At 48.0% G+C, this 27,720-nt stretch overlaps 1 protein-coding gene across 1 annotated transcript in view; it reads right to left on the bottom strand.

The window, feature by feature from the left end:
- The window catches only part of LOC125442489 (transmembrane protein 132D-like), a 383,280-nt gene that overhangs the window by 254,143 nt on the left and 101,417 nt on the right, over window positions 1-27,720 (bottom strand). The window contains exon 3 of the mRNA XM_048513856.1: window positions 356-502. Within this exon, the coding sequence (XP_048369813.1) occupies window positions 356-502 (147 nt within the window). The remainder of the gene's footprint in view (window positions 1-355; window positions 503-27,720) is intronic.

Below are 27,720 nucleotides of genomic sequence, written 5' to 3'. Positions count from 1 at the left end.
GCAAAATAACCTTTCCACAAAGCAAGAAACATCAGAATTCAACAACAGGAAGAGAGCAAACATGCGCAGAAGTAGTTGCCGGTGTGTCCCCCTCCCTGGGAGGAGTGTTCGCCCAGCCACTTCCTTCATGTGGTCACCCAGCTCTCCTTCCCCTCTTGTTCAATGAACATGTGGAGCTGTTGTCTGCACTGGGCAGCCAGGGCTGTATCATAGGGAACAATGACTAGAGATGGTCTCGTGCTTCCTTGGAAGTCTTAATGCTGTGATTAACCTGGCTGAGAAGGTCCAAAGAATCTCCCAAGAAATGCCACCCGTCTCCAGAAGACAGCTACAAAGCCACCGGGAAACACCTTACCTCTTTCCAGGGGGAGAGGACTTCCTTCGACAAAAGATAACAGCTGGTGCATATTTCCCTAAATAATCCACGCTCTTTTGGACGTCCCACGTGTAGGGATTGCTGGCCCGGATGCTGAAAACGTTCACGCCTTTCTTCACCTTTGCCCTACGAGAGAGAAGAGGCTATGTTAACAATTAGACAGGAAATGGTCCTCTCCTGACACCCCATCAGTCTTCATTGCGTTCCTCGTTACTGTTCCTTTCAAAGGGGCTACGGCACAAGATAGATGGCCTGCACGATCCGGAAAGAAAGGTGTAATAGACAGAACTTTGTTCAATCGGCAGTCGAAACAGAAGCAATATTTTGTGCCAGGATAGCCCCGAGCCTGCAAGGAAAATTGAATTCTGGGGCCATAACAAAGGAAGCAAATCCGTCAAACTCCTGATTTGCATTCTCCAAACCTAAGGGCATGGAAGGCCGCCAGGCCTGAGAGATAGACACCTTTGTAGATGAGCACACAGCAACCCCAAAAAAAGAGAAACAGTAACACCTATGTAGGTTGAAATCAGTGGTTAGATTAGGACTTGGGATGTAGGCGCAGAAGAAAGAAAGCAGAAAAGAGGGGAAAAGAATGTAGACAGAAGGAAAAGAGAAATTAGAAATTAGAAAAACAGAAAGAGAAAAGGGTTTTGGATTTAACAAGAAAGGTTGTTTCTTCTTTCCCTCCATTATTTTTCCTATAATGGAGAGATGGCAACCATAATGCTGCTGACCAAAGAAATTATGCAGGCCTTAAACCTATTCTTTCCTATTGCTAGTATAGCCCAATAACTCCAAAAAGGTCCCATTGTTCACAATTACACAAAATGTGCAAACTAAACTGTTTTTGAGATCCTGTTGTACCCAAGAGATACCTTAAAAAGTTGCCCTCTTCCTGAGAACAATAGGAAGGCCTATGAGAAAGTTCAGGCTCTTTGTCTGAGAAATAGGGCAACTTGAAACATACATGATAAGAGAAACAAGGGTTTTTGGTTCATATAACGTCAAAGAGTGAAATACTGACATCTTCCAATGGGGATTTTGGACAACCCCAAAGGGCTGTGGGAACAGGGAAAATCTCCACCTTTTGTGTGATTGATTGATGATGTGGGCATTTTGGGGTGTATTCTTTGCTGCCATTTTGATATTGCTTGTCATTAATGCTATAAAAGTGAGAACCCACCGCCATTTTAGTGTGGCTGCCCTGATATTGTCTTGCCCGCAGTTGGCCGAATAAAGATCTCTCTGATTTTATTCTGTATCGGCTTGAGCTTCTTTGAGCTTCTTTATTTTAATTCGTTACTCTGTTGTAACGGGGAGACCAGAGCAACCTCCCACGGGCAAGAAGCCTGGGTGAATCCAGTATCGATTCAAACAGAAACCACTTCTGAAATTTCCTACAGCTTGCAAAACCCAACCATCCTTGGTGCCGAATTTGGACTGCCACCGTTTAAACTTTGAGAGGATTAAAAAAAAAAGAAGCAAGAGAGCGCCGTTCTGCATATGCATGAGGGTTTTTTTGCACGCGCCAAAATCAAGATGTCACTGTTATGAGAGAGGACACATTTGGCAGCTTTTCCCCGGACAGTTGCTGATTTCAACAGCAGGAGTCGAGCCAAGCAGCCAACAAAGGCTGTGGGATTTCTTTTCCACCTGACCTGGATGAGAAGAGCTGCGTAGATTTGGTTCATCTGCCCGGCTGGCTCTCAGCCTGGGCCCTTCAGCTGTTTCCACCACTTGTCTAGAACAATTACTGCATTCAGAAGGGCAAGACTATTTGCAGTTGGATTTCACCGTGTCGAGAAGCATCTTCAAGGGCTTGAAGGTCACTTCCTTACATGTTAGACAATTCTCAAACTCCCACCCAGAGGCATATCTAGGGGAAATGTAGCCTGGTGCCCGGGGACGTTTGACCCCATATGTCCCCCTGGGTGGTACGCCCCTGCTCCCACCTCGTCCGGAGCTGAGAGCAGCTTGGAAACACCTCTTGAAAATCAGAACCATCAACCCATATCACATGGGCTTGTCTACCTCCAGGGGGTGGCTGAATATTTCCCGGGGTAACAACTGATCTCCAGGCTGAAGAGATCAGTTCGCCTGGAGGAAACGGCCAGTTGGAAGGTGGAGTTTATATATTACACCCCATCGAGGTCCCTCCCCCTCCCCAAACCCAACCTCCCCAGGCTCCACCCCTGAAAACTCCAGGTATTTCCCAAGCTGGAGCTGGCAAAGTCACAACAATCCCACCGGCTAACCCAACATGCCAGTAGAGTCTACTCCACTATAGGGGTGCTTGGCTGATTGGCAACCGGTGGTAGAATGGGGGACGGGGACCTGGCAGGGGGCAGAATTGTAAGCAGAATGACATCACCCCCATATGTCCCTGCATGGCCTCTCCGTTCGGTTGAGGCCAATCTACTGGTGGTCCCTGGCCCCTCAATGATGCGGCTGGCCTCCACGCAGGCCAGGGCCTTTATGGCTCTGGCCCCGGCCTGGTGGAACGCTCTTCCTCCAGCTGTCCGGGCCCTGCAGGATCTTGGTGAGTTCCGCAGGGCCTGTAAGATGGAGTTGTTCCACCGGGCCTTTGGAGGGACCAGCCGCTGAAGGTACCCCCCCTTTTTTGGCTCTTTACATCTGGGCCCTTTTTCATCTAATGGGACTCACCATCCCTCCCTCTTGGGGAGGATTTTTTTAAAAAATGGGGTTTGTTGAACGCCTCTTATTATTCTTATTGTTGTTTTTAAAGGTTTTAGCAATTATATTTATAACTGTATTGTGATTTTATGTTGTACACCGCCCGGAGACCCTTGGGGATGGGGTGGTATAAAAATATAAATAAATAAGTAAGTAAGTAAGTAAGTAAGTAAGTAAGTAAGTAAGTAAATAAATAAATAAATAAATACCTGAGAAAACCAAGATGTGACGGCAGTATCTCTAGGAACCACTGGAAACACTGCAGTCCATTACGCAAGGAGCACTAATTTCTATCTAGACAAAGTTTTCCAGTAAGTCTTCAGTTAAAAGAAGGAAGGTCTGTGTTCGGCCAAAGGTTGGAAGACTAGGTTAGTTATAATCATGAACGTATGGAAAAAGTGTTTTATTTCTACTCTGTATGGATGTAACCAGGAATCCAAGACTTTGTTTTCGCTTTATAATACAATAATGGTTATGAACAATAAAACAGGAACAAATAACAAAGGAAAGCAATCAGGCTCGCACACTTATGCTCCAGCGAAGTTATCTTCGCAGAGGTAGTGACCTTGGGCCAGTCACAGTTCTTTCAAAACTCTCTCAGTCCCACCTGCCTCACAAGGTGTCTGTTGAGTGGGGGAAGGGAAGGTGAATTATAAGCTGCTTTGAGATTCCTTAAACGTAGAGAAAAATGGGGCTCAATAAGCAACTCTTCTTCCAGTTCAAACCACTGGTCAGTGCCAGAAATCCAAGTTAGAGCATTCCCAAACAGACGCATCATGTCCAGCTCCTGCTTGAATCTTGAACGCGCTCGTGCGGCAAAGTCCTGTCCATTTTAATTGCATCGAGTTCGGAGAGAGAAGGTTGCCCAGACTTTGACCCCAAGAGACCAGCTTTAGGGCACACTCTCCCTGTGTAAGGTTGAAACATTGGAGCTGTCCACAGATCCACAGATCTGAAAGCTCCCCCTCCCAAGACCTCTGAATTGCTGTAGCCTGCCAGTGGGCAGTGTTACTCTGTCAAATAATAGTTTAATTCTTTCCCATCACTGTTTGTGTGGGTGGGTGGCAGTGAGGGGGTGAACAGTTCATCTCTTCAGAACCATATGATGGTGATGAGACACATTCCCAGCTGATGAGGGTTGGGAAATGCCAGGAGGTTTTCGAAGTGGTGCCTGAGGATAGAGCCTGGGATTTGGGACACAGCAGGACCTCAGCAGAGAATAACGTCACGAAGTCCACCTCCTTTCTATGTGGCCCATCCCCTCCCCTCCCCTCCCCCCACCCCATCATCTCACACAATGTCGTGTCACTGTTGCTCAAAGAATCACCAGAAACACTTTGGCTTTGCCAAAGAGCTTCCGGCAATTCGGAGTGATGTGACCTCACTTCCTGTTTCCCCCAGAAATGACATCACATCATGTGCTACAAGTGCACACCTTAGTCTTTCACCAGCCACCGGATTGCAGCCCTAGCCCAAAGGTTGTTTTTGCCAAACCTAGTCCAAATTTATACCATGCCTCTGATCCCATCTTATGCATAAAGTCTCAAGAAGAAGAAGAAGAAGAAGAAGAAGAAGAAGAAGAAGAAGAAGAAGAAGAAGAAGAAGAAGAAGAAGAAGAAGAAGAAGAAGAAGAAGAAGAAGAAGAAGAAGAAGAAGAAGAAGAAGAAGAGGAGGAGGAGGAGGAGGAGGAGGAGGAAGAGGAGGAGTTTGGATTTATATCCCCCCTTTCTCTCCTGCAGGAGACTCAAAGGGGTTTTTAATCTCCTTGCCCTTCCCCCCTCACAACAAACACCCTGTGAGGTGGGTGGGGCTGAGAGAGCTCCGAAAAGCTGTGACTAGCCCAAGGTCACCCAGCTGGTGTGTGTGGGAGTGCACAGGCTAATCTGAATTCCCCAGATAAGCCTCCACAGCTCAGGCAGCAGAGCGGGGAATCAAACCCGGTTCCTCCAGATTAGACACACGAGCTCTTATCCTCCTACGCCACTGCTGAAGCATATCCATTCTTGCCTACATGTCTGGGGGCAGTGCTGTTGACATAACGTTGGCTTCACAGAAGGACCTGGTTGGTTGGTTGGTTTGTTCTGTGTACAGTTTGCTCTTCCCCTTGCAGGCTCACGGCTGCTTCCAGCATAAAATACAATAAAATCAATACAGTACCCCAAGATGGCATTAAAATCAGTAAGTTAAACAGATGTTCCTCCTTTATAACACCATAAGAAGGAATAACAGAATGGAATCAAGAAATGGAAGGGGGAAGGGAAAGGAGCCACGCTGAATACCACTGCTGACTTAACTACAGGCCCCGTGGAACAGGCCCTGTGAAATGGTGACAGATCCAGCAGGGCCTGGATCTCATCCAATATAGAATTCCACCACGTTTGAGCCACTGCAGCAAGCAGGTTGCTAAACCAGATAGCCGCTTGATTGTTACAGTCAGAGGCATATCTAGGAGCAGCAGTGGCGTGGGAGGTTAAGAGCTCATGTATCTAATCTGGAGGAACCGGGTTTGATTCCCAGCTCTGCCGCTTGAGCTGTGGAGGCTTATCTGGGGAATTCAGATTAGCCTGTACACTCCCACACATGCCAGCTGGGTGACTTTGGGCGAGTCACAGCTTCTCGGAGCCCTCTCAGCCCCACCCACCTCACAGGGTGTTTGTTGTGAGGGGGGAAGGGCAAGGAGATTGTAAACCCCTTTGAGTCTCCTGCAGGAGAGAAAGGAGGGATATAAATCAAAACTCTTCTTCTTCTTCTTCTTCTTCTTCTTCTTCTTCTTCTTCTTCTTCTTCTTCTTCTTCTTCTTCTTCTTCTTCTTCTTCTTCTTCTTCTTCTTCTTCTTCCAGGGAAAACGCAGCCCAGTGCAAAATCTGCGTTTTCTGGACCCGCCCCCGCCTCCTGTATGGTCAGCCGCCCTCCTCCGCCAAGACCAAACAACTTTTTTTGCACCAGGTCTTGAAGTCAGTGCATGGACTCGGGGGGAAGGGGGAGGGGTGTGGGGGTGATTTTCCACCCCATGTGACTAAATGGCTGTAACCGGGACGCCCCTGGTTACAGTGCTGGTCTACCACCGGAGAGGTCAGAGTTCAAATACCCACTCTGCCAATCAATCACACTCAGCCTATCCTATCTTGAATGTGTGTTTTTTTAGGAAGCAGAAACCCAGATATACTTCCTCAAGCTCCTTGAATGAGGGGCACGACAGTTTTTTCTCCCCTGTTCAGAAGACTCGAACCTTGGTAGTCCATTGAAGCTGACGGGTGGGAGTTTCAGGACAGACAAAAGGAAGCATTCCATCACACAGCACAGAGTTAAACTGTGGTCCTTCCTGCCCCAGGATGTGGTGATGGCCTCCTCTTTGGAAGGCATAGAAGAAGAGGAATGAACCATTAGTCCCTCTAATTGTTCCCAGTTGCTGCCCAGAACTAACAAAACACTGAGTGGAACTGAGTCACCTGGGAGAGCTCCCCCTGCTGGACGGCCCCTTATCTGCATGACACCAATATGGTAGGGAACGTTGGAGGGGACTAATTCATGGGGGAAAGGGCTATCAATGACTATTAGCCATGATGGATGTCTATTCCCCCCCAGTACCAGAGGCAGAATGATGCCTCTTCAAATCAGTAGCCATGGAGGATGGGTGGGAGCAGTGGTGGGATCCAAACTTTTTAGTAACAGGTTCCCATGGTGGTGGGATTCAAACTGTGGCGTAGTGCCAATGGGGCTGGGCGGGGCACGACGGGGGTGTGGCCGGGCATTCCGGGGGCGGGGCATTCCTGGGCGGGGCTGTGGCAAGGATGCAGTCGCTGTGCCGGTCCTTGGGTGGGAAACGAATGCACGCAGGCGCAGGCTGCCACGCACGCTGGTGCACCTCCTGCTAGACTGCTTCAAGTTCTGCGCCTACTGCTGAGAGGAGGGGCGTAACTAAGGCAAAAGTCACGTAGCAAAATCACCAATTAGTAACCTCCTCTCGGCACACACAAATAATTAGTAACCTACTCTCGGGAACCTGTGAGAACCTGCTGGATCCCACCTCTGGGTGGGAGGTTGTAGACGTCCGGTGGGTGGGCTTCCAAGAGGCAGCTGGCCGGCCACAGAGTAAACAGAATACTGGACTTGATGGCCCTATGGTCCGATCCAGCAAGACACTTCTGATGTTTTTTTTAAAATGTACACTACAAAGGCCCCTTCCGCACATGCAGAATAATGCACTTTCAATCCACTTTCACAAATGATTGCAAGTGGATTTTGCTATTCCGCAAAGTTCCAAAGTGCTTTAAAAGTGGATTGAAAGTGCATTATTCTGCATGTGCGGAAGGGGCCAAAGCGAGGCACAGGATATAATGCCTTCCTGTCACACAGTGTTCCTTATCCCATGCCAAGACCACTCTTTCTCACAATCCTTAATAGATTGAGTGGTCTGTTTGTACATGACGTGCAGGTCAGAATGCTACAACATACAACAATCTGCTGCCTGAGATTCTTGTCAGGTACGGGGCTTTCAAGTCTACCTGATTCACCTTCCCCTCTGGGGTTTTCTTTGCACAGTCTCACAAGTCCGTTCCTATTTATCAAGAGGGGAATTTGCTGTGGGCAAGCAGGGAAAGCCAGATAACCTTGCACATATGTCAGGAAAAGAGGCACCTGCATGCTCCAGCAGCAAATTCAACTTTTAGATGTTGGAAATAGAAACGGGACAGGTCAGCCCTGTGTTCTGCTGTGCGAGGCACAAAAGGAGAAAGAAGCAGGCGAGAGAAACCGTCGATTCGTGCTTGGGGTGGAGTCACCCCGTATAGCTACATTCGACTTCAGTTGCCCTTAATCCAGCAAATTCAATTGGAAGATGCTATCTTCTGTGAAGATCTTCTGTGGCAGTGATTCTCCAAACTTTTTTTTGGGGGGGGGGGGCACTGCCACCTTGAGTCCATAAACTCTTCCCCAGGGCTTCTTACCCTATTAAAAGCATTATTCAAAGTCTGTTGTGGGGAGAGGAAGGGAAAAGGAGTCTGTAAGCCACTCTGAGACTCCTTACAGGAGAGAAAGGCGGGGGATAAATCCAAACTCTTCTTCTGCAAGATCGCCAGGTGCAAACTGGAGGTTGGCAACGTCAATCCCTAGCCATGATCTCGCCTAGTTGTTGTCTGAAGGACACCTGAGCCCTTGGCCCGACGCAAGAGAAGTGGAGAAAGGGGAACACCAAGAATCAATACCTTTGCATTTCCTAAACGCCAAAAGATAGTAATTTGCCAATTCTCCCTTCTTGACCCGCTAAACACCATGTTTACTCAACTGATAAGAAGAGGCTTCAAAACCGTCCAATTAAAATGCAGGCGTCATCTCTTTTCATTTACCCACACGGTCTGTTTTTGCGTCTCGGGTTTTTTTTCTCCCCCTTCCCCATCTTCTTTTTCTCTCTTTGTAGTTTACCATCAGTTAGCACTTTAGCTCCCGGCCCCTGTCATTACTGCAGGCTGGTAATGGCTATGAAATTGTTACTTAAGTGTTGTATAAAATGGAACAACCAGCTGGCGGAGAAATAACACGTCTCCACGCCAAGTGCCGCTAAGGGCCGCGGCGCAATGTCAACGGAGCCGGCCTGTCTGGTTTGCAACCACTCATGGAATGCGTTTTTTAAATATCTCTCTCTCCAGGTGGCAAAGGAAGGAGATCAAAGCTGGGTTTAAGTGGAAGAAGGATGCTGAGCAGAGAAGATTTGTGAATGTCAAACTGCACAGGCTCGGGTTTTTTTGCCTCTGCTGAGCCCCGGGCTGTTCCTTGCTGGCCACATTCAAACTTTTCAGGCTGGCGGCACAATTCACAACCCACCAACCTGAACGCATACTACCCGCCATGCGGCACAGCCACCCAGCAGCTTTGTATGCCCTCCATCTCCTGACTGGTGAAGTTCCTGTTTTTCTTCTAAGGAAATGTTTTCACAAGTGGTTTCGCTTCTCTGCTTTTTTTGCAGATCCCTTTGGAGCAGGAGCAGCAGTGGTGTAGTGGCTAAGAGCAGGTGCACTCTAATCTGGAGGAACCGGGTTTGATTCCCTGCTCTGCCGCTTGAGCTGTGGAGGCTTATCTGGGGAATTCAGATTAGCCTGTACACTCCCACACACGCCAGCTGGGTGACCTTGGGCTAGTCACAGCTTCTCGGAGCTCTCCCAGCCCCACCTACCTCACAGGGTGTTTGTTGTGAGGGGGGAAGGGCAAGGAGCTTGTAAGCCCCTTTGAGTCTCCTGCAGGAGAGAAAGGGGGGATATAAATCCAAACTCTTCTTCTTCTTCTTTGTACAGCATACACATACTGTCCAGGGGTGAGTGAAGACAAAAAAAAGGAGAAATTAAAAATGTTTTACAAACATTTCAGGAGTTTTGTGCAGAGAGGGCCATTGAGAACACCGCTGCTTTTCAAAATATGCCAGCATATTCTTGTAGTGTTCATTTTTTTTGTAGTTCATTTTTGTATGGAACATATAGAAGAGAAGAAGAAGAGTTTGGGATTTATATCCCCCCTTTCTCTCCTGCAGGAGACTCAAAGGGGCTTACAATCTCCTTGCCCTTCCCCCCTCACAACAAACACCCTGTGAGGTAGGTGGGGCTGAGAGAGCTCTGAGAAGCTGTGACTAGCCCAAGGTCACCCAGCTGGCGTGTGTGGGAGTGTACAGGCTAATCTGAATTCCCCAGATCAGCCTCCACAGCTCAGGTGGCAGAGCAGAGAATCAAACCCAGTTCCTCCAGATTAGATACACGAGCTCTTAACCTCCTACGCCACTGCTGCTCCTATTGATGGTATATATACACCGATGTGCTCTCATAAAACACTGCGAAAACAACAAGAGTTTCATCCAAATGTGTGGTGTTTTACTGTGCCCAAGAGTACAGATGTTTGGAAATAAACCACTTCATAACAGGAATTGTGATAGCATCATGTTCTTGATCATATCAAGATGGGCAACACACTGCAAAAAAGCAAAGTCCACACACACATTGGTATCACAGAGGAAACGCAGGGCAACTGAAGTGTGCTGAAAACTCTGCATGTCCTAATTCTGGAATAAATATCAGATCTTCCAAAGATCAAGGCCGAATGAATACAAAAACACTAAAGGAATGAAGCGAAGCAGTGGTATGATTCAGCTGGTTCGCACCACTTTGGCAGAACCAATTGTTAAAAGGGTATTGTCGAAGGCTTAAAAGGGTGCTTGTAAACAACCAGTTGTTCAATTATTTGAATCCCACCACCGGTACCGGTTGTTAAATTGGTTGAATCCCACCATTGAAGGGAAGCTATTTAACCCGAGTACAGGCTTGCTTAAGCCTGTAAGCTCCTTGGGGCAAGGACTGGATATTTTCTTTGTACTTGTGGGGAGCTTCACGGTGGACTGGTCCGTGATTGAATAAAGCTGTGCATTACCTGTTCTATTTTGCACAGAGCACTGTAGAAGCACATACTGAAGCAAACAGGGACGGCAGGTGGCTGAATCTGAACGGCGCCCCTGAACATTCCCTGCACAGAAGCACAAACAGCAGCTGCAACCTGGCATTCCATCAGACGTCCGCTCACTCATTTAAAATATTTACATCCCCGCCCCCTTCCGAGCAAGCTCAGGGCGGCTGAAGACAGAAATCAAAACAGACAATCGCTGCCAAAAGTCACCCCGCGACTGTGCCAATAAAACTTTAACGCTGTCACCTCCCACAAATGCCACTCGACCACAAATGTCAACTCCGTCCGCGCAACACCCTCTGGAACAGGCAGCTAAAAGCTAAAAGGGTCGCAATCCAGCAAATGCCCTCGGGGAGGCTGTGCCACAGCGGAGGGTTGCAGTCCCTGGCGGCAGTCCCAACCTGAGATGAACTGACCTTTGCGTGCGCACAGGTCTGCACTGGGAGAGGTGGTTCCTCCAAGAAACAGTGGGGGGCGCTGTATGGAAGGATGGAAGGCAGAAAGAAGGGCTGCATCTGGCCACATGTGCAGTGGTCCCTTACCTTCCACCATGCCGGGGGGCGATTCAAATAGACCCCAGGTCAGAGAGAGTATGCCCATGTAAGTCCCCTGGACAGGTTTTTTTCCACGTGCCCCCTTTATTAAGCAGCTTAAAGATTATTTCCCTCTGTTGAACAACATTATAGGAGTCTCAGGAGAAGACTGGGTTGAAATGCTACTATCTGGTGGAAATCATAGAATCATAGAGTTGGAAGAGACCCCAAAGGCCATCAAGTCCAACCCCCTGTATTGCAGGAACACACAATCAAAGCACTCCTGACAGATGGCCATCCAGCCTCTCTTTAAAAACCTCCAAAGTAGGAGACTCCACCACACTCCGAGGTAGTAGTAGTAGTAGTAGTAGTAGTAGTAGTAGTAGTAGTAGTAGTAGTAGTAGTAGTAGTAGTAGTAGAAGAAGAAGAAGAAGAAGAAGAAGAAGAAGAAGAAGAAGAAGAAGAAGAAAAAGAAAAAGAAGAAGAAGAAGAAGAAGAAGAGGAAGAAGAAGAGGAGGAAGAGGAGGAAGAGGAGGAGGACGAGGACGAGGAGGACGAGGACGAGGATGAGGACGAGGAGGAGGAGTTTGGATTTATATCCCCCCTTTCTCTCCTGCAGGAGACTCAAAGGGGCTTACAAACTCCTTGCCCTTCCCCCCTCACAACAAACACCCTGTGAGGTAGGTGGGGCTGAGAGAGCTCCGAGAAGCTGTGACTAGCCCAAGGTCACCCAGCTGGTGTGTGTGGGAGTGTACAGGCTAATCTGAATTCCCCAGATAAGCCTCCACAGCTCAGGCAGCATAGCTGGGAATCAAACCCGGTTCCTCCAGATTAGATACACGAGCTCTTAACCTCCTACGCCACTGATGCTCCTTAAGCAGCTTGCTTTAAGATTATTTCCCTGTGTTGAACAACATTATAGGAGTCTTTGGATAAGACTGGATTAAAATGCTACTACCTGGTGGAAATCATAGAATCATAGAGTTGGAAGAGACCCCAAAGGCCATCAAGTCCAACCCCCTGTATTGCAGGAACACACAATCAAAGCACTCCTGACAGATGGCCATCCAGCCTCTCTTTAAAAACCTCCAAAGTAGGAGACTCCACCACACTCCGAGGTAGTGCAGTCCACTGTTGAACAGCCCTTATGGTCAGGAAGTTCTTCCTGATGTTTAGGTGGAATCTCTTTTCCTTCCCCTTGAACCCGTTACTCCCAGTCCTAGTCTCTGGAGCAGCAGAAAACAAGCTTGCTCCCTCACCAACATGACACTCCTTCAAATATCTAAACATGGCTATCAGGTCACCTCTTCACCTTCTCTTCACCAAACTAAGCATCCCCAGCTCCCTAAGTCTCTCCTCGTAGGGCATGGATACCAGACCTTTGACCATTTTGGTTGCCCTCCTCTGGACCCGTTCCAGCTTGTCAATATCCTTCTTGTATTGCGGTGCACACAATATTCCAGGTGAGATCCAACCAAGGCAGAAACGTTCATCTTTCTAGCCAGGTTGCTAAGTTAAAAAGAGCGGGAGCCCTGGCATTCGTGGCAGCGTGATGTTGGATCTACTTGAGCATCTAGATGTCATCTGCACACACACACACCCCACTACAGAAGATCTGTTAAATTTCCTCCACATTTTCTACCTGAGATCCTTTAATTGGAGATAACAGGGGCTGGGGGTGAGAACTGTTGCGTGCAAAGCTGATACCTGGCCCCTCGAGTCGCCGCTGTCTCAAGGCCGGGCTAATCTACGCGTCACACAACTTTGTCAACCCTTCACGTCAAGGTGACGAAGGCAGAAAGCAACAGTGTCTGGCGCAAAACTAGACGGTGTTTTGTTCGTTGTCATTTGGGTGGCGGTCCTAATTGGAAGTTTCTCAGACGTCTGAAGCAAGCCGACTAATTCTGTCAGAGGAGCGTGGAGAACGAAGTCAAAGGGAAACCGATCTTCCCTACTACGTCTCACAAGGAACGCGTGGTAGAGATGCACTCCCGTAGCTAATTATATTAATTATTATGGAAAGAGGGAAAGCGATACCTTGCATCAGGTTATGCGCTGCTATGCGCGGATCACGCTTCCCACACATCTAATGTGGCGCCGCCTCTTTCTCTCTCAAGCTTTCTTCACATCCCTTCCAAAAGACACATCTTTTCCTTTCTGATAATTAGGCAGGATGCTGACGAAGGGGGTACCATTGGTTGGACTATCCTCTGCACCCTACTACGTTTATCATTGGCAGAGGCGTAGCTAGGGAAAATGGAGCCCGGTGCAAAATCTGAGGTTCCCCCCCCCCCATTGGGTGGCCGCTGTGATGCTGGAATCCACCCCCAAACAGCATCACTTTCAATGGTGTTTAAACTAAGGATTCCAGATTCTCCTTTTAAATTCACCTTAAAGGAAGAATCTGGGGTCTCCAGTAAAACAACATTGAAAGTGATGCTGTTTGGGGGTGAATTCTCCCTGACCCTGAAACAGCATCATTTTCAATGTTTAAACTGGGGACCTCAGATTCTCCCTTTAAATCCCTGCCAAAGGAGGTGGATTTAAAAAGAGAATCTGGGGAAATTTGGGGGGTGCCAGCTGTCAGGGGTGCAATTGTTAAGCTAGCGGCACCAAACTTTCAAGGTATCTTTAGAAGCCTCTCCTGATGATACCACCCAGGTTTGGTGAAGTTTGGTTCAGGGGGTCCAAAGTTATGAACCCTCAAAGGTGTAGCCCCCATCTTCTATTAACTCCCAGTGGAAACAATGGGAGATTGGGACACCCCTTTTGGGAGTCTATAACTCTGGACCCCCTGAACCAAACCTCACCAAATCTGGGTAGTATCATCAGGAGAGGCTCCCAACAAATCCCTGACATTTTGGTGCTGCTAGCCTATAAATTGCGCCCCCTGCAGGCCAAAAACTGAAAAAAACACTGAAAATACAAAAAAACCCACAAAGGAACCTGATTTTTTGGCGCGTACCCCCCAGGCCCGCGCCTAGTACAACACTCACCCCCTGGCCCTCTGGTACCTAAGCCAGAGATTTTCAGTTTTTTAATCCTTGTGGTGAGTGGCTTTATAAAATCTTTCAACTGGCACAATGAGATGGACAGATTTCCAAATTTTCTGCGCTTTGGGGAGCATCGCATGATATCAGCCATGTCATATCATGTTTAGGTTTCTAGTACAATTTCATGGTTTTTTTTTTCTTTTTAGCAGCTGATATTTAAGAATGGTGCAGATTGTTCCTTTTAAAATGGTTCAATTTTATTTCAGTTTCACATTTGTAGCAATCACAAAATGGTCTCGTGGAATATGATACACAAGAACACTTACTATTATACACAATGCAAAATGCATTATAAATGGTATCTTGACTGTCGATGTAATTCAGTACCATTTCTAGTACATTTTAAATACCTCTCAAGATTTCTTCCCTCGCATTTTCTTTTGGCTTAATTCTGGAGCCAGAACAATGAAGAGCTGCCAAATTGAACAGATTCTTCCTGAATTTGCCTCTGTGCTTCCCATAATGTTTTAATTTGTCACCATGTTCATTAGCAAAATGAACAATACTTGATGCATCCAAACGTTTCAATCAGAAAGCTTATTGTTTCCCCAATTTTGTACCAGAGTTTGTCTAGTAGCAACTAGTAGATTCCTCACCGGTTTCTTTTTCTCTTGTTTCAGCTTTCTAGGAACCGTGCCTCATAAAAGCACATTTTGAGTGATCTGAGAGGTTAGAATCGTAGAGTTGGAAGAGGTCACATAAGACTTTTTGTCCAACTTGATGGTGGTAGGGTAGTGGTTAGGAGCCATGGACTCGGATTTGGAGATCCAGGTTGGAATCTCCACTCCTCTGCATGAGTGGCAGACTCTAATCTGTAGAACTGGATTTGTTTTCCTCTCTGACACATGAAGTCTGCTGGAAGAAGGAAGAGGAAAAGGAGGAGGAGGAGGAGGAGGAGGAGGAGGAGGAGGAGGAGGAGGAGGAGGAGGAGGAGGAGGAGGAGGAGGAGGAGGAGGAGGAAGAAGAAGAAGAAGAAGAAGAAGAAGAAGAAGAAGAAGAAGAAGAAGAAGAAGAAGAAGAAGAGTTGGATTTATATCCCCCATTTCTCTCCTATAAGGAGACTCAAAGGGGCTTACACACTCCTTTCCCTCCCCCCCCCTCACAACATATGCCCTGAGAGGTAGGTGGGACTGAGAGAGCTCCAGAGAACTGTGACTAGCCCAAGGTCACCCAGCTGGCATGTGTTGGGAGTGCACAAGCTAATCCGGTCCACCAGATAAGCCTCCACAGCTCAAATGCCAGAGCGGGAAATCAAACCCGGTTTTCCAGATTGGAGTGCACCTGCTCTTAACCACTACACCACACTGGCTTGGGCTACTCACGGTTCTCTCAGAACTCTCCCACCCATCTTACAAGGTGTCTGTTGTGGGGAGGGAAGGAGTTTGTAAGCTGCTTTGAGACTCCTTACAGGAGAGAAAGGCGGGGTATAAATCCAAACTCTTCTTCTATTTGGAGCCCTTTGGGGATTGGGCGGTATAGAAATCCCATAAATAAATAAATAAATAAAAATATTTCTCATCCTTCCCTAAAGCTCTGAAGGGACCCACTGGAAGGGCAGGCGAGCATGGAGGGAACAAATGAGTCCTAGTGAATTCCATGAAGTGCTTTCCTTATGCACATGAGAATCTTTTGACCCTGCTGCTCGGAGTTTCTTCAAATGACATTGTTTTCTTGATCAAAACATAGAAGCCGGAGTCTACGGTTCCTCGTAGACTTGGGGTAATTTATGGAAAGCGATCTAGCAAAACATGAGCCATTTAAAGCAGTATAACATGCCCACAAATTCTTATTAAGGTCTGTGGTTTTTCCAGCCCTGTGAGATGGAAACCAGTTATCATTATGCATCACCATGAAAGCAGATTAAAATTAAATCAATCTGTTTATCTATGGATTTGCATTGCAGCGCTCTCTCTCTTCCCCCCAAACCTAACATGTTCTCCCTCTAATTAACATTTCAGGAGGAAATGAAAAGAAAAAGGAAAGGGGGAAAAAAACCCATTCACATGCTAGAGCATCCTTTCTCCGATAGGGATATTAAAAAAAATATATCCCAGAAGGCATTCTAATTAATTTTAATTAGTAAAAAGGGCACAAAACCCATGTAAACTTCAAAAAGGTGAACTTTGCCTGCCGGAGTTAAATAAGGAAATTTTTTGGAGATATTTGTTCCTTCCATTTGGCAGACATTATTTTCTGCTTGTCTGCATTAGCAACTCTGTTTTCAACCTTTCATAGTGGCTTACCTGGGGCGGCATGTGTTCAGACTTTTTTTATTTTTTATATCCCCCCTTTCTCTCCTGCAGGAGACTCAAAGGGGTTTACAATCTCCTTGCCCTTCCCCCCTCACAACAAACACCCTGTGAGGTAGGTGGAGCTGAGAGAGCTCCGAGAAGCGGTGACTAGCCCAAGGTCGCCCAGCTGGCGTGAGTGGGAGTATACAGGCTAATCTGAATTCCCCAGATAAGCCTCCACAGCTCAGGCGGCAGAGCCAGGAATCAAACCCGGATCCTCCAGATTAGATACACGAGCTCTTAACCTCCTACGCCACTGCTGCTCCTTGAGGGAGACTTCAGAGTCTCCCGCAAGTACACAAGAGCACAGGAGAGTCCCAAACAGCCCCTGTTCCCAATTATGTCCTCAAAAGCACCACCCTGTTCTGGGTGCTCAAAACTGCCCAGCATAACATATGTGTGCATTCACTGGCAAACATCCCAACCTTAGGAATGGCCAAGAACACTGTTTTCGTTTATTGTCTTTCTCATTTGTTGCCATCGTGAGGTTTTTTGGCTTGTCAAATGTTTTGTTGCTAGTGTTCCCAGTTCATTTTGGTGCAAATTTTTTTTGTTTAAAATGCATATATATTAACAGGACAAATAGGGCAAGACAAAACAAGAAAACACATACAGTTAAAAGGTTTCAGATACGAGCTGCACAAGGGAGAAGAGAAATGGCATTTTGAGGCACAGGCCCCTTCCACACACACAAAATAATGCATTTTCAAACCACTTTCACAACTATTTGCAAGTGGATTTTGTCATTCCGCACAGCTGCAAAGAGCACTGAAAGCAGTTTGAAAGTGCATTATTCTGCATGTGCAGAATGAACCATAGTGGTAGGGATGTGGCAGTAGACGTACAAAGTTAATCTCATTCTGTTAACTTTGGAACGGTAAGAAAAATCAAAGTCTGGCATGCCATCCCATTGGAGCTAAACCAACTAACTGAGGGGAATGGGGAAAATAAAGGGAAGGAAGGGAAAGGGACCAGGGCCCCTTCCTCCCAGGCTGGATGGGCCTTGACCAGATGACAGGCACCCCTCCTCCCTACCCCCTACTTCTCCCTCCCCTTTCCCTCAGGATGGGTGGGCCATAACCAGATGACTGGCCCCCTTCCCTTCTTCAGCTCTGCTGGAAATACCGTTGATGCCCTCAACCAGAGGCCTGGTTGGATAGCTCTGTCTTTCAGGCCCTGTAGAACTCGACCGGGCCCCACAGAACCCTGGTCTCATTTGACAGAGCATCCCATCAGGCTGGGGCTGGGGCAGAAAACTCTATGATCCTGGTCAAGGACAGCCAGTCACTTTTCAGGCCAGGGACCAGCAAGCTGTTGTCCACAGAGAGGAGTGCTCTCTTGTGGGTGTCTTTGGTGAGGCGGCCCCATTGGTATGAGGGCCCCAGACTCAAGACCGATCTTGAGGTGCGAAGGGTGTGTTTCAGGGAAAGGCAGTTTCTTGCATTCGGGTAGGACTTGTGGCTAGCTGACCCCTTCAGCACCATGGACAGAGGCACCGCCTCTTCAGCAGATGGACTGGCATTCCCAGTCCGGTTCAGTACCGTTGTGTGAGCAATAAAAGCGAGAGCACTGAAATTGTAGCCGTTTCTGGAGTCTACTTCACAGCTGGGAATAGTATAATTGTGGGATTATCATCCATCAAAATGCGTAGCCCGTGCGACTCATCTTTTTCATTGGTTTTATTTAAATTAATGCTACTGTGGCCGTGTGGATTTTAATGCTGGTTCTATAATTAGAGTCTGTGGTTTAGCAGACAGAAGGAGGGCAGAATATTGTAATAAACAACAAGTATTATTATCGTAATGGATTTTTTGTAGGGGTGAGCCCGCGAACCCAGCAGAACCGTAGAAGGAGCGCCAGGCATGCCGGTGCCGGCTACGGCCTTCCGGGCGCACACGCTCCCCCAACCCCCGCTCCCCCCATGAGTCACGGGTCATGAACTGCTTGACTCACGGTCACCAGGTGTCCCATACAAAGGGACAAAGGGGCTCCTGCCCTCAGGTGAAGATTAGGCCCAGACACGGATGCTTCCTCCCGCACGTAGCAGCCCGATGAGATCATGCATCACATGATGATCTCCCGCTCTCCCGACCTCCCGTTCTCCTGCCTGCCCGACCCTTTACACGCCCCCGTTGAAACCCTAATAAAAGGTGTGAGGGGCGAGCACACGGCAGAGGTGCCAGGATCACGGGATCCTGCGCTTCCTGCCTCTGGCTCTCTCCACCAGATGAAATCTCCGCGTCTCGTCTCTTCATTGGGGCCTCGTGGGTACGACTACATTTTTCATTAATCTTAATGCTTAATAATCTTTAGTCTTGTACTGTTAAGAGAAATTCAAAATTGTTTATGGGTTTTCTGGCATATTATTAAGAAGAATAGTTTGGATTTATACCCTACCTTTCTTTCCTCAAGGTGGCTTACAAGCTCCTTTCCCCTCCTCTCCCCACAACAGACACCTTGGGAGGTAGGTGGGGCTGAGAGAGTTCAGAGGGAACTGTGACTAGTCCAAGGCCACCCAGCAGGAATGCAGGAAACACATCTGGTTCACCAGATAAGCCTCTGCCACGCAGGTGGAGGAGTGGGGAATCAAACCCGGTTCTCCAGATTGGAATCCACCTGCTCTTAACCACTACATACCATGCTGTGCTCAATGAACCTTTGGTGTGCTCCAGAACCTTTGTTATGGTTCATTATATAAATAAAAAATTTGAAAAGGTAAATGGATGTCAAAAAATATACATACACAAATGCTGAGACTCATGGGGAACACTTTACAACTGACTTTCCAAAGGTGAAACTCATCCCCCTTTCAGCAACAGTATTTTAAATGGTTTAATCTATTTTAATGTTACAGCGCCTGTGTTTTCACTTGGGATTATGATTATTTTGTGCTCTATCTGTTTATGTCATTATGTTGTACACCGCCCAGAGCCCTTCAGGGGAGGACAGTATATAAAACCAATAAATAATAATAATAAATAATAACAATTCTCAGATTAATCTACTTTGCAGGGTTGTTGTGAGGACACACCACAGAGGGAGGGGAGGGGAAGATCCATGTCTGTTGCCCTGAGTTTCTTGGAGGAAAATATGATGCAGACAGATGGATGCCTCCAGTTCATTACCAGGATATACTGATCAATATTCATCTCCAAAGAGAAGCAGAGAAGTTCTTCATAAATAATGTAACCAGGTCATCAAACAGTTATTTTTTAAAATTAATATTGAAGCGTGCACTGCTCAGCCCCCTCCCCCTCCCTGTGACAACCACCCACACCGTTCCATCCGGTTCTGTTAGCAGATGATTTCCAATAGGAATTTATCGGCTCTTCCGTATGCACCCTACATCTGCAGCTAGCATGAAATACTTAGAATCGCTCTGCCTGTCATCTGCGCTAGAGATCAGCAAATAAACAGCCCCTCGATAACAGTCGCAAGTCGCTGCACCGCCGGGTGTCCCCAATCGCTTGATCTAATCACTGAGGCAGAAGGCACAGAGGGAAAGAGCAATTAGTATAATAACGGAATGCTAAAATTATTGTTTATTTCTGCGTGTGTGTGTGTGTGTGTGTGTTCCTAACTCCAAGGTACAAGCAGGAGAGAGGAAAGAACACACACAAACACAAACGAAGCCAGCTCCGGCTCCTTTTCTGCTCGAGTTGAAAATTCATTTTGCCCTTCCTACTCCCACACAAACATGTCCTGCTACATGGAGTGGGAGGCCGAGTTCACTCCAGGAATAGTCCTCCAGATTGGAGAGGGAGTGGGGAAAGTCTGTGTCTGGGAAGGTTGAGAAGGGGAAAGAATACTCTCTGCACAGTCTCTAGCTTTACTTGAGCCCCCCACCCCACCCCCGCTACCCTTCTACATGTTGGAAGGCTGCGCCCCATCTGCTATGCTCCTTCTGTCTGCAAGGTTGCCCCCTGCTCTGCCTTTCAAAAAGCCAAGGAGGCACTTCGCTTTAAGTTTGACAACACGCTAGGAAGGCGTCATATGTCTCAACCGATTCAACCGGGCCTTGTTCTCGCGCGCAACGGTGAGCTGCACACCGTACACACAGGTGGGTCATGAGAGCTGACAGGCAGCCTGCACCAGATGTTCAACTTCCCTGACGCCCTGGGGAGCTTTTTGAAAACAAAGCTGTTCTTACCTGTAACCATTGCTCATTGAGTGTCTTCTGTGCAGAAGGAGAGGAAGGCGAGTCTGGGTGTATGCTAGAGCATCACCCTGACGTGATGACATCACTTCTGTTTTTGACCTGAAGTGACACTACTAGAGTGGGTGGCATGGTCTCACATTTTATGCACTGCTTTCCTCCCCTGCGGTATAGTAGTTAGAGGTGGGATCCAGCAGGTTCTCACAGGTTCCCGAGAGTAGGTTACTAATTATTTGTGTGTGCCGAGAGGGGGTTACTAATTGGTGATTTTGCCACGTGATTTTTGCCTTAGCTACGCCCCTCCTCCGTTTCTCAGCAGTAGCGCACAGAACTTGAAGCAGTCTAGCAGGAGGTGCACCGGCGTGCGTGGCAGCCTACGCCTGCGTGCATTCGTTTCCCACCCAAGGACTAGCGCAGCGGCTGCGTCCTTGCCACAGCCCCGCCCAGGAATGCCCCACCCCCGGAATGCCCGCCCACGCCGCCATCGTGCCCCGCCCAGCCCCATTGGTGCTTCGCCACAGTTTGAATCCCACCACCATGGGAACCTGTTACTAAAATGTTTGGATCCCACCACTGGTTAAAGTGTAAGATCCGGAATACCCAGGTTCGAATCCCAGACGCTTTTTATGTGATTCTTTCTCAGCCTCGCATGTGTTTATGTTGCCTATTGAGATGAGCTAGACCTGCATCTAATAATGAAAAAATATAGAGGCAGCGCTCCGGGGCCCACACAAAGCTAGGAGAGCTGTACACTTCCAATGAGGCCAAATCAGCACAGTTGAGCCCTTCCGCCAAGCTGAAATTATTTTGCAGGCACTGATGTAGGGCAGCGCATAATGCGCTCCCCACAGAGCGCTCCCTCGAGCAAAGATTACCACCAATTGAACTCCCGTGCCAACCCCCTTCCAAAACGCCAAGCAGCCTTCTCTGGTCCACTTGGGTGTTTTGGCCGCCGAGAAGGGAAACTTTTCTGGGCCTCCCTTGGCTCTTATCCCAGCAGGCGATAATCAAACGCCGGCAACGAGGCAGCCAGATGGGCAAGCGAGCGGCGCACGGAGCTTCATCAGAACCAGGGCACAGGCCCAAGACCAGGGGCCCCTTTTGAATGGCATCATAATTAAGGTCGTTTACAGAGAATCCAGGCTTTTTCATGTGTGAGACGGGCGAGTCCCGTCAGGCCAGACTCCGCAGGCTCCGCAACGTAAGAAGTGTACTTGTGAAGCCATCTGAAGCAGCTTGAAGGGACGTGTTAGCTCACATCAAGGGGTTGCTAAGTGATGGAGGCGGGCATTTGCTGGGCAAAGGGCCCAGTGCAAATTTTGATGTGTTTCCATACTGCTATATTCCTGCTGGGTGACCTTGGATTAGTCACAGTTCTCTCAGAACTCTCTCAGTCCCACTTACCTCACAAGGTGTTTGTTGTGGGGAGAGGAAGGGAAAGGAGCTTGTAAGCCACCTTGAGTCTTTTTACAAGAGAGAAAGGTGGGGTATAAATCCAAACTCCTCCTCCTCCTCTTCTTTCTTTGCCTACTCCTCCTCCTCCTCTTCAAGTATTGACCCTTCTTAGCTTCTCAGGTCTGACAAAATTGGGCTACAGTACACTGTTTCGCAACCCGTGGTTCGTCATCATTAATGACATTATAAATTACAGCCAGGTGCAGCTCCATCATTTAGCGACTGGGAGTTTCAATCTGTCATGGGTGGAGAGAACACCACACTTTTTTGGCTACCAATCTATCACTCCACTTAGAGGCTAGACTCTCTCCACTCGCAACGGCGCGTGTTGCATTTTAAACATGCCCCTGTTGAAAGGTTGAAAGGCGAGATAGTCACTCTGCCTCAGTGCAAAAGATATCTGTATTATTGAGAAGTGAGCGTTCAGTTGACTTTCCTGCGGGGCCTCGGCGCTGGCTGCTGATAAGGGTTTGACTGCACGAAGGGGAGAAACCTGATCTTTTGGACACATTGATTTTTCTCCGCACTCTCTCTGTCCTCATTCATGCAGGGTTTTTAAAAAAAAATATAGATGCTGGTTAGTAAATGTCTTTGAAGTCACACACAACTTTTGCTGTTTTGGACTGATATTTTTGTACGTCTCGTTTGCTTTTTCTCTTTTCACCGTGATGCCACTTGAAATTTGGGACTGGAAAAAGTCCCAGTGTGGTTAGGGTGTCCGACGGGGACTGCTCATATTGCCCTCAGCTCCATACAGGGAGGGCAGGATAAAACTGCATGACCTGAATAGATGGAGGGTTTTTAAAATGACCTGGATAGACAGACAGACAGATAGAGAAACAGAGAGAGAGAGAGAGAGAGAGAGAACCACAGATAGTTATAGAGATAGCTATAGATAGCTAAAGAGAGAACGATAGCTATACACACACACACACAGATCGAGAGAGAGAGAGAGAGAGAGAGAGAGAGAGAGAGAATGAACTGTAGGTAGCTATAGATAGAAATAGCTATAGATAGCTAAAGAGAGAAGGATAGCTATAGACACACACAGAGAGAGATAGCTAGAGAGAGAGAGAGAGAGAGAGACGTATTGCTATAGATAGTGAGTTAGCGACAGACAGACAGACAGATTTCCCACAAGCTCTGGGATGCTTGCAAAAACTGTTAGAACAGGCTATTTCTATGACATAAAAATCACTGGGGAAGAGATTCCCCTCATAATTACCCCCAAATAGCAGCAAGAACCAACAATCTCATCTGCTCTGGATGCCCCCCTTGCATCCCGTGCCCCCCCCCACTCTCACGGGCGGGGCTTGAGGGCAGAGGTGGCTCGGACAGGCACCGCAGCAGCAGGCTGGCTCCTGGGCCCTGGGGGGCGCAGAAGCCGACCTGCAGGGAAGTGGGGGCAGGGCACTGCAGTGGGTGGCCCAGGAGATGGCTTGCTGCTGTGGTGCCCATCTGAGCTGCCCCCCCACCCCCAAGGACCTGGGGAGGGAAGGAGGTGGCTCAGACAGGCACTGAGGCAGTAGGCCGGCCGTCTTTAGGCGCCTCCCCTCGCACGGGAGAGGAGGGGGGTGCAGGGTGATTTTGCAGCCCCCCGTCATTGTGCCCGGGGGCATTTGACCCCCCCTGTCCCCATGGGTGGTGTGGTCCTGATCCTGGAGGTATCCTTAGGATGGAGTAGATGCTGGCTGACATCTAGTCACAGATGCTGGCTGACATCTAGTCACAGCTTCTCAGAGCTCTCTCAGCCCCACCTACCTCACAGGGTGTTTGTTGTGAGGGGGGAAGGGCAAGGAGATTGTCAGCCCCTTTGAGTCTCCTGCAGGAGAGAAAGGGGGGATATAAATCCAAACTCTGCTTCTTCTTCTTCTTTGAGGACTTCCCAATGCCATGCGGCCGACTTGCTTGAAGCTGTGACCAGGCCCGCCCTGGGAGCTTATTTGCAAGGTCAGAGAGAATGACTGGGAGTATCACTGCAAACGGACTTATTTAACCCGACTCGGGCGGCGAATCTTCATCCGACTGTCAGGGCAAGATGTTCAGCAAGCTGGAATCTGGACAATATCACTGCTCAGGGATAAGACACACGAGGGGGAGAGGAGGAGAAAACTGCGTGTTTCAAACAAATAAGACAAGTCATTTTTCCCTGACAGGCCACTGTGAAGGTTAATTTGAAGAACTTCCCCTTGAGGAAGTGCGTTCTTCTTGACGGGCTTCTGTGTATACATATTCATGCTTTCCTCTGGAAAGCTGGGGGAAAAAGAGTCTTGTTCATTCAAACTTGGTCTGCACCTGACTTCCAAGGAATAGTGCTAAAGGGAAGTGTATTTCCAGAATGGGCTCCTCAAGGAGAGCCAAGTACAAAGACCCTTCCTGGAGTGTTTTAGCAAGTGTGGAGCAACTCTGGCAGGCGAAAGGGGGTGGAAAGTTAGCACAAATTTCTTTCGTGTCACCTTTGTGAAGTTTCACAGAGAAGTAGGGTTGACAGCTTCTAGCTGGGACCTAGAGATCGCTCAGAATTATAACTGAGCCAGCGTGATAGTGGTTAAGAATAGGTGGATCCTAATTTGGAGAAGCAGGTTTGACTCCCCACTCCTCCAAGTACCTCACAAGGGCCCAGTCCATACTGGCCAATTAAGCCAGGTTGCGGGCAGTATAAACACTGTTTTGGGCGGGAATTTTGCACAGTTTCCACCCTGAACATGACTCTAAAACGCCCCTCAGAGGTGGAGCGGGGGGAAACAGCGCCCAGGGTGTGCATGTGCCCTGCACCCCTGCCGCAGTGCCACCTGCCCCACCCCGGAATGCCCCAGAACACTCCCTCCATAGCCTGGCCATGCCTCCACTGCAGCTCCACCCAGGCATCGCGCCCCTCGCCCCATGAGCACTATGCCACTGCCACCCTTAGCCCATGCTATCGGCCTCAGAGCGGGTTATTCGACAATCACTCAGTGAGTGATTCTTTCATTTTACTGCGGAGCACAGCTGGGGCTGAGTGAATGGCTGTGACTGTCAGCTGCTTTAAACAGACAATCGCTCACTGAGTGATTCTCATACGACCCTCTCCCCGGCTCCCATTCGCACAGCCACCGGGAGAAAAGGAGCTGTCCCATGGCCCAGGGAATCAACCCTGCCTGTCTGTGAAGCTGTGCTTTGCAGGCAAGCATGGACGAGGCAGGAAGGCGGTGAAGAAGGGAACCACGGATGCGCCTCCATGCGAAGGTGTGTTCGTTGTCCCCGTGAGGCCGCTCGCACAAGAGTATCCCGGCGTTACCCAGCCTCCCTGCTCTTGTATCAAGGTACCATGTTCAGTAGTGCACAAACAAGATGATGACTTAAACCCCAAATAACCCCCGAGAAGCCAGGAAAAATAAAAGTCTCCAGGAAAAGCCCGGCGGAATAGCTCCGTCTTGCAGGCCCAAAGGAAACAACTCAAGTCCCGCAGGGCCCTGATCTCACTTGGGAGCATACTCCACTGGGCAGGGGCCCAGACAGAATAAGCCCTGGCCCTTGTTGAGGCCAGCTGGATATTTTTCGGGCCAGGGATTACCAGCAGATTCTCCTCCAAGGAGAAGAGAGACCGAATTGGGCAAGATTGTAACTTTACTGTCAATTCCCCTTCCTACGTGCGTTTGATGCTTCCTCTCATTCCCCTTTCAACACCTTCACTATAAAGTATATAAAGTGTATAAATTTTAATTGTAAAATGAAATTCTCACCACGGTGTGACTCACTCTGAACTCATGGTGTGAAGATAAAGATGTTGGAAAGGGCTTGAACTCCTTTGAGGGAAGGACAGATAAAGCTATTAAACAACAAATAAATATTTCATTTGTGCACCCTATTTTGTTGCACGAGGCATGGTTCTTGTTCCAGAAGTGTACATTTTAAGGGGAATTTGGCACGAGGGAACGGAAGGCAGCCCAAAGTTAAAGAGACGTGGGCTGGAATTCACACAAAGGAGTCGCGAAACCCAAACGAGGATTTTCAGGCTGGAACAGCAGGGAAGGCAAATTCAAAATCTTCACTAAAACCTGAATGAATGGCAGAAGCGGGCGGCGCTGTCAGAGGGGTTACCTCTGTTGTGAGTAAAAGGTTGATTTGAAAACAAATGCTAGCTGTATGTCTTTGTGGGAATGAACATGCTAATCTACCTTTTTTTCCTTCTTAAAAAAAGAATACATGACAATTTCTTCTTTAGCTCCGAGACACAAAAAGGGCCCACTTAGAACGGCAATTTTGACAAGCTGTGTACAGACAGAGAAATCTCTCCCAGAGTTGCTCAGATGAATTAATGATCCTCAAAGCTTTATTACGCCGTCGAGCGTCAATCAACCGGCTCATTGTGTTCCTTCTCTGGAAAAAGTTTCTCCCCACTGAAAGAGGAATGAACTCTCACTCCACAAAAGATTCTCAATTGCCATGCTGATTTGAGAACACAGAAATCCCTGTTTTGCAACAAAGTTGACTGTGAACCCTCAGGATGGTGAGAATGGGTGGGAGCTCCTGGCTGCGGGTTATCAGCCCCTAAGCAGGGCCAGGTCCCCCGGAATTACAGCTGATTTCCAGACTGAGATCGTTTCCCCTAGTGGAAATGACTGCTTTGGAGGGTGGACTCATGGGCGTTGCGCCCCACAAAGCTTCCTCCCCTCCCTAAATCCTGCCCCCCCCCCGCTGTAATGGGACATTCTTTCCTTGATCTTTTCTTTATGGCTTCACACGCTCAATAGATAACTAGGCCTACCCCTGACACTCTTGATTTCATGGGAAACGGGATGTTTCCATAGGTCTGTGGGGGAAGGCCTGGTGGCTTTATCTCTATCTGTTGCCGACGTTGGGGCGCCTTGGCTCCAAAATAACTCTTCCTCACATTCTTCAGGAAAACGGGAGGGGGGATGGTTTCTGGATAAAGGGGATAGCAAAAATCAGATTCGTCAGAACTGGCTTTGACAAGCTGGCTGCTTTGTTGCCTTTCAATAAACGCTGCTGATCATCAATAGAGACTCCGTTTATTGATTCAAGGTCCGAGACCTAACAAGCATATAATGAAAATGTGCCTTTCGGCTATAGATCGCTCTCACACAGCCACATCCCATGCTCTTCCCAGGGGTCTCTTGGCCAGGAGTGGCTTTTGACTAGAGGGGGAAGAAGGAATCTGGGCACAATTCAAGATGTGCCTTGAAAGCCGCAGGCTGCCTGCCCCCTCTGAAGCCCCCACGACAGTTTTGCCATCTTCAGCATTGCCTGATCGCTGATACCATCCATTTTTGGGCAATGCTGGCCCTCCTGGCCTTTGGGTTGGGCGCCATCTGTGCATGCATCTGGGCATGTGTTTTTATCTGTAATTTTTGGAATTGCTGCTATAATGTATTTTTTATGAATTTTAATGTTTTATTGCTATATTGTATTTATGAGATCTTATATTGTATTTTTTTTATTTATTTGTTTTATGTCTCATTGTACACTGCCCAGAGCCCTTCGGGGGTTGGGCAGTCTATCAAGACAAATAAATAAATAAATAAATAAATAAATAAATAAATAAATAAATAAATAAATAAATAAATAAATAAATAAATAAAGCCCTATGTGGCTTCGGACCAACTTACTGGAAGGGCAGTCTAATATCTCACATATCTATCTGACCACTGAGGTCATTTTTGGAAGTGCTGCTTCAGGTGCCTCTGCCTTCTGAAATGAGGCTTGGGGCTACCCAGGAAAG

This window comes from Sphaerodactylus townsendi, linkage group LG13 (assembly GCF_021028975.2).
Source record: "Sphaerodactylus townsendi isolate TG3544 linkage group LG13, MPM_Stown_v2.3, whole genome shotgun sequence".
In the NCBI taxonomy this organism is placed as follows: Eukaryota; Metazoa; Chordata; class Lepidosauria; order Squamata; family Sphaerodactylidae; genus Sphaerodactylus; species Sphaerodactylus townsendi.
The sequence above is the reverse complement of the archived record's forward strand: the minus strand, read 5'-3'. Positions and strand labels throughout refer to the sequence as shown.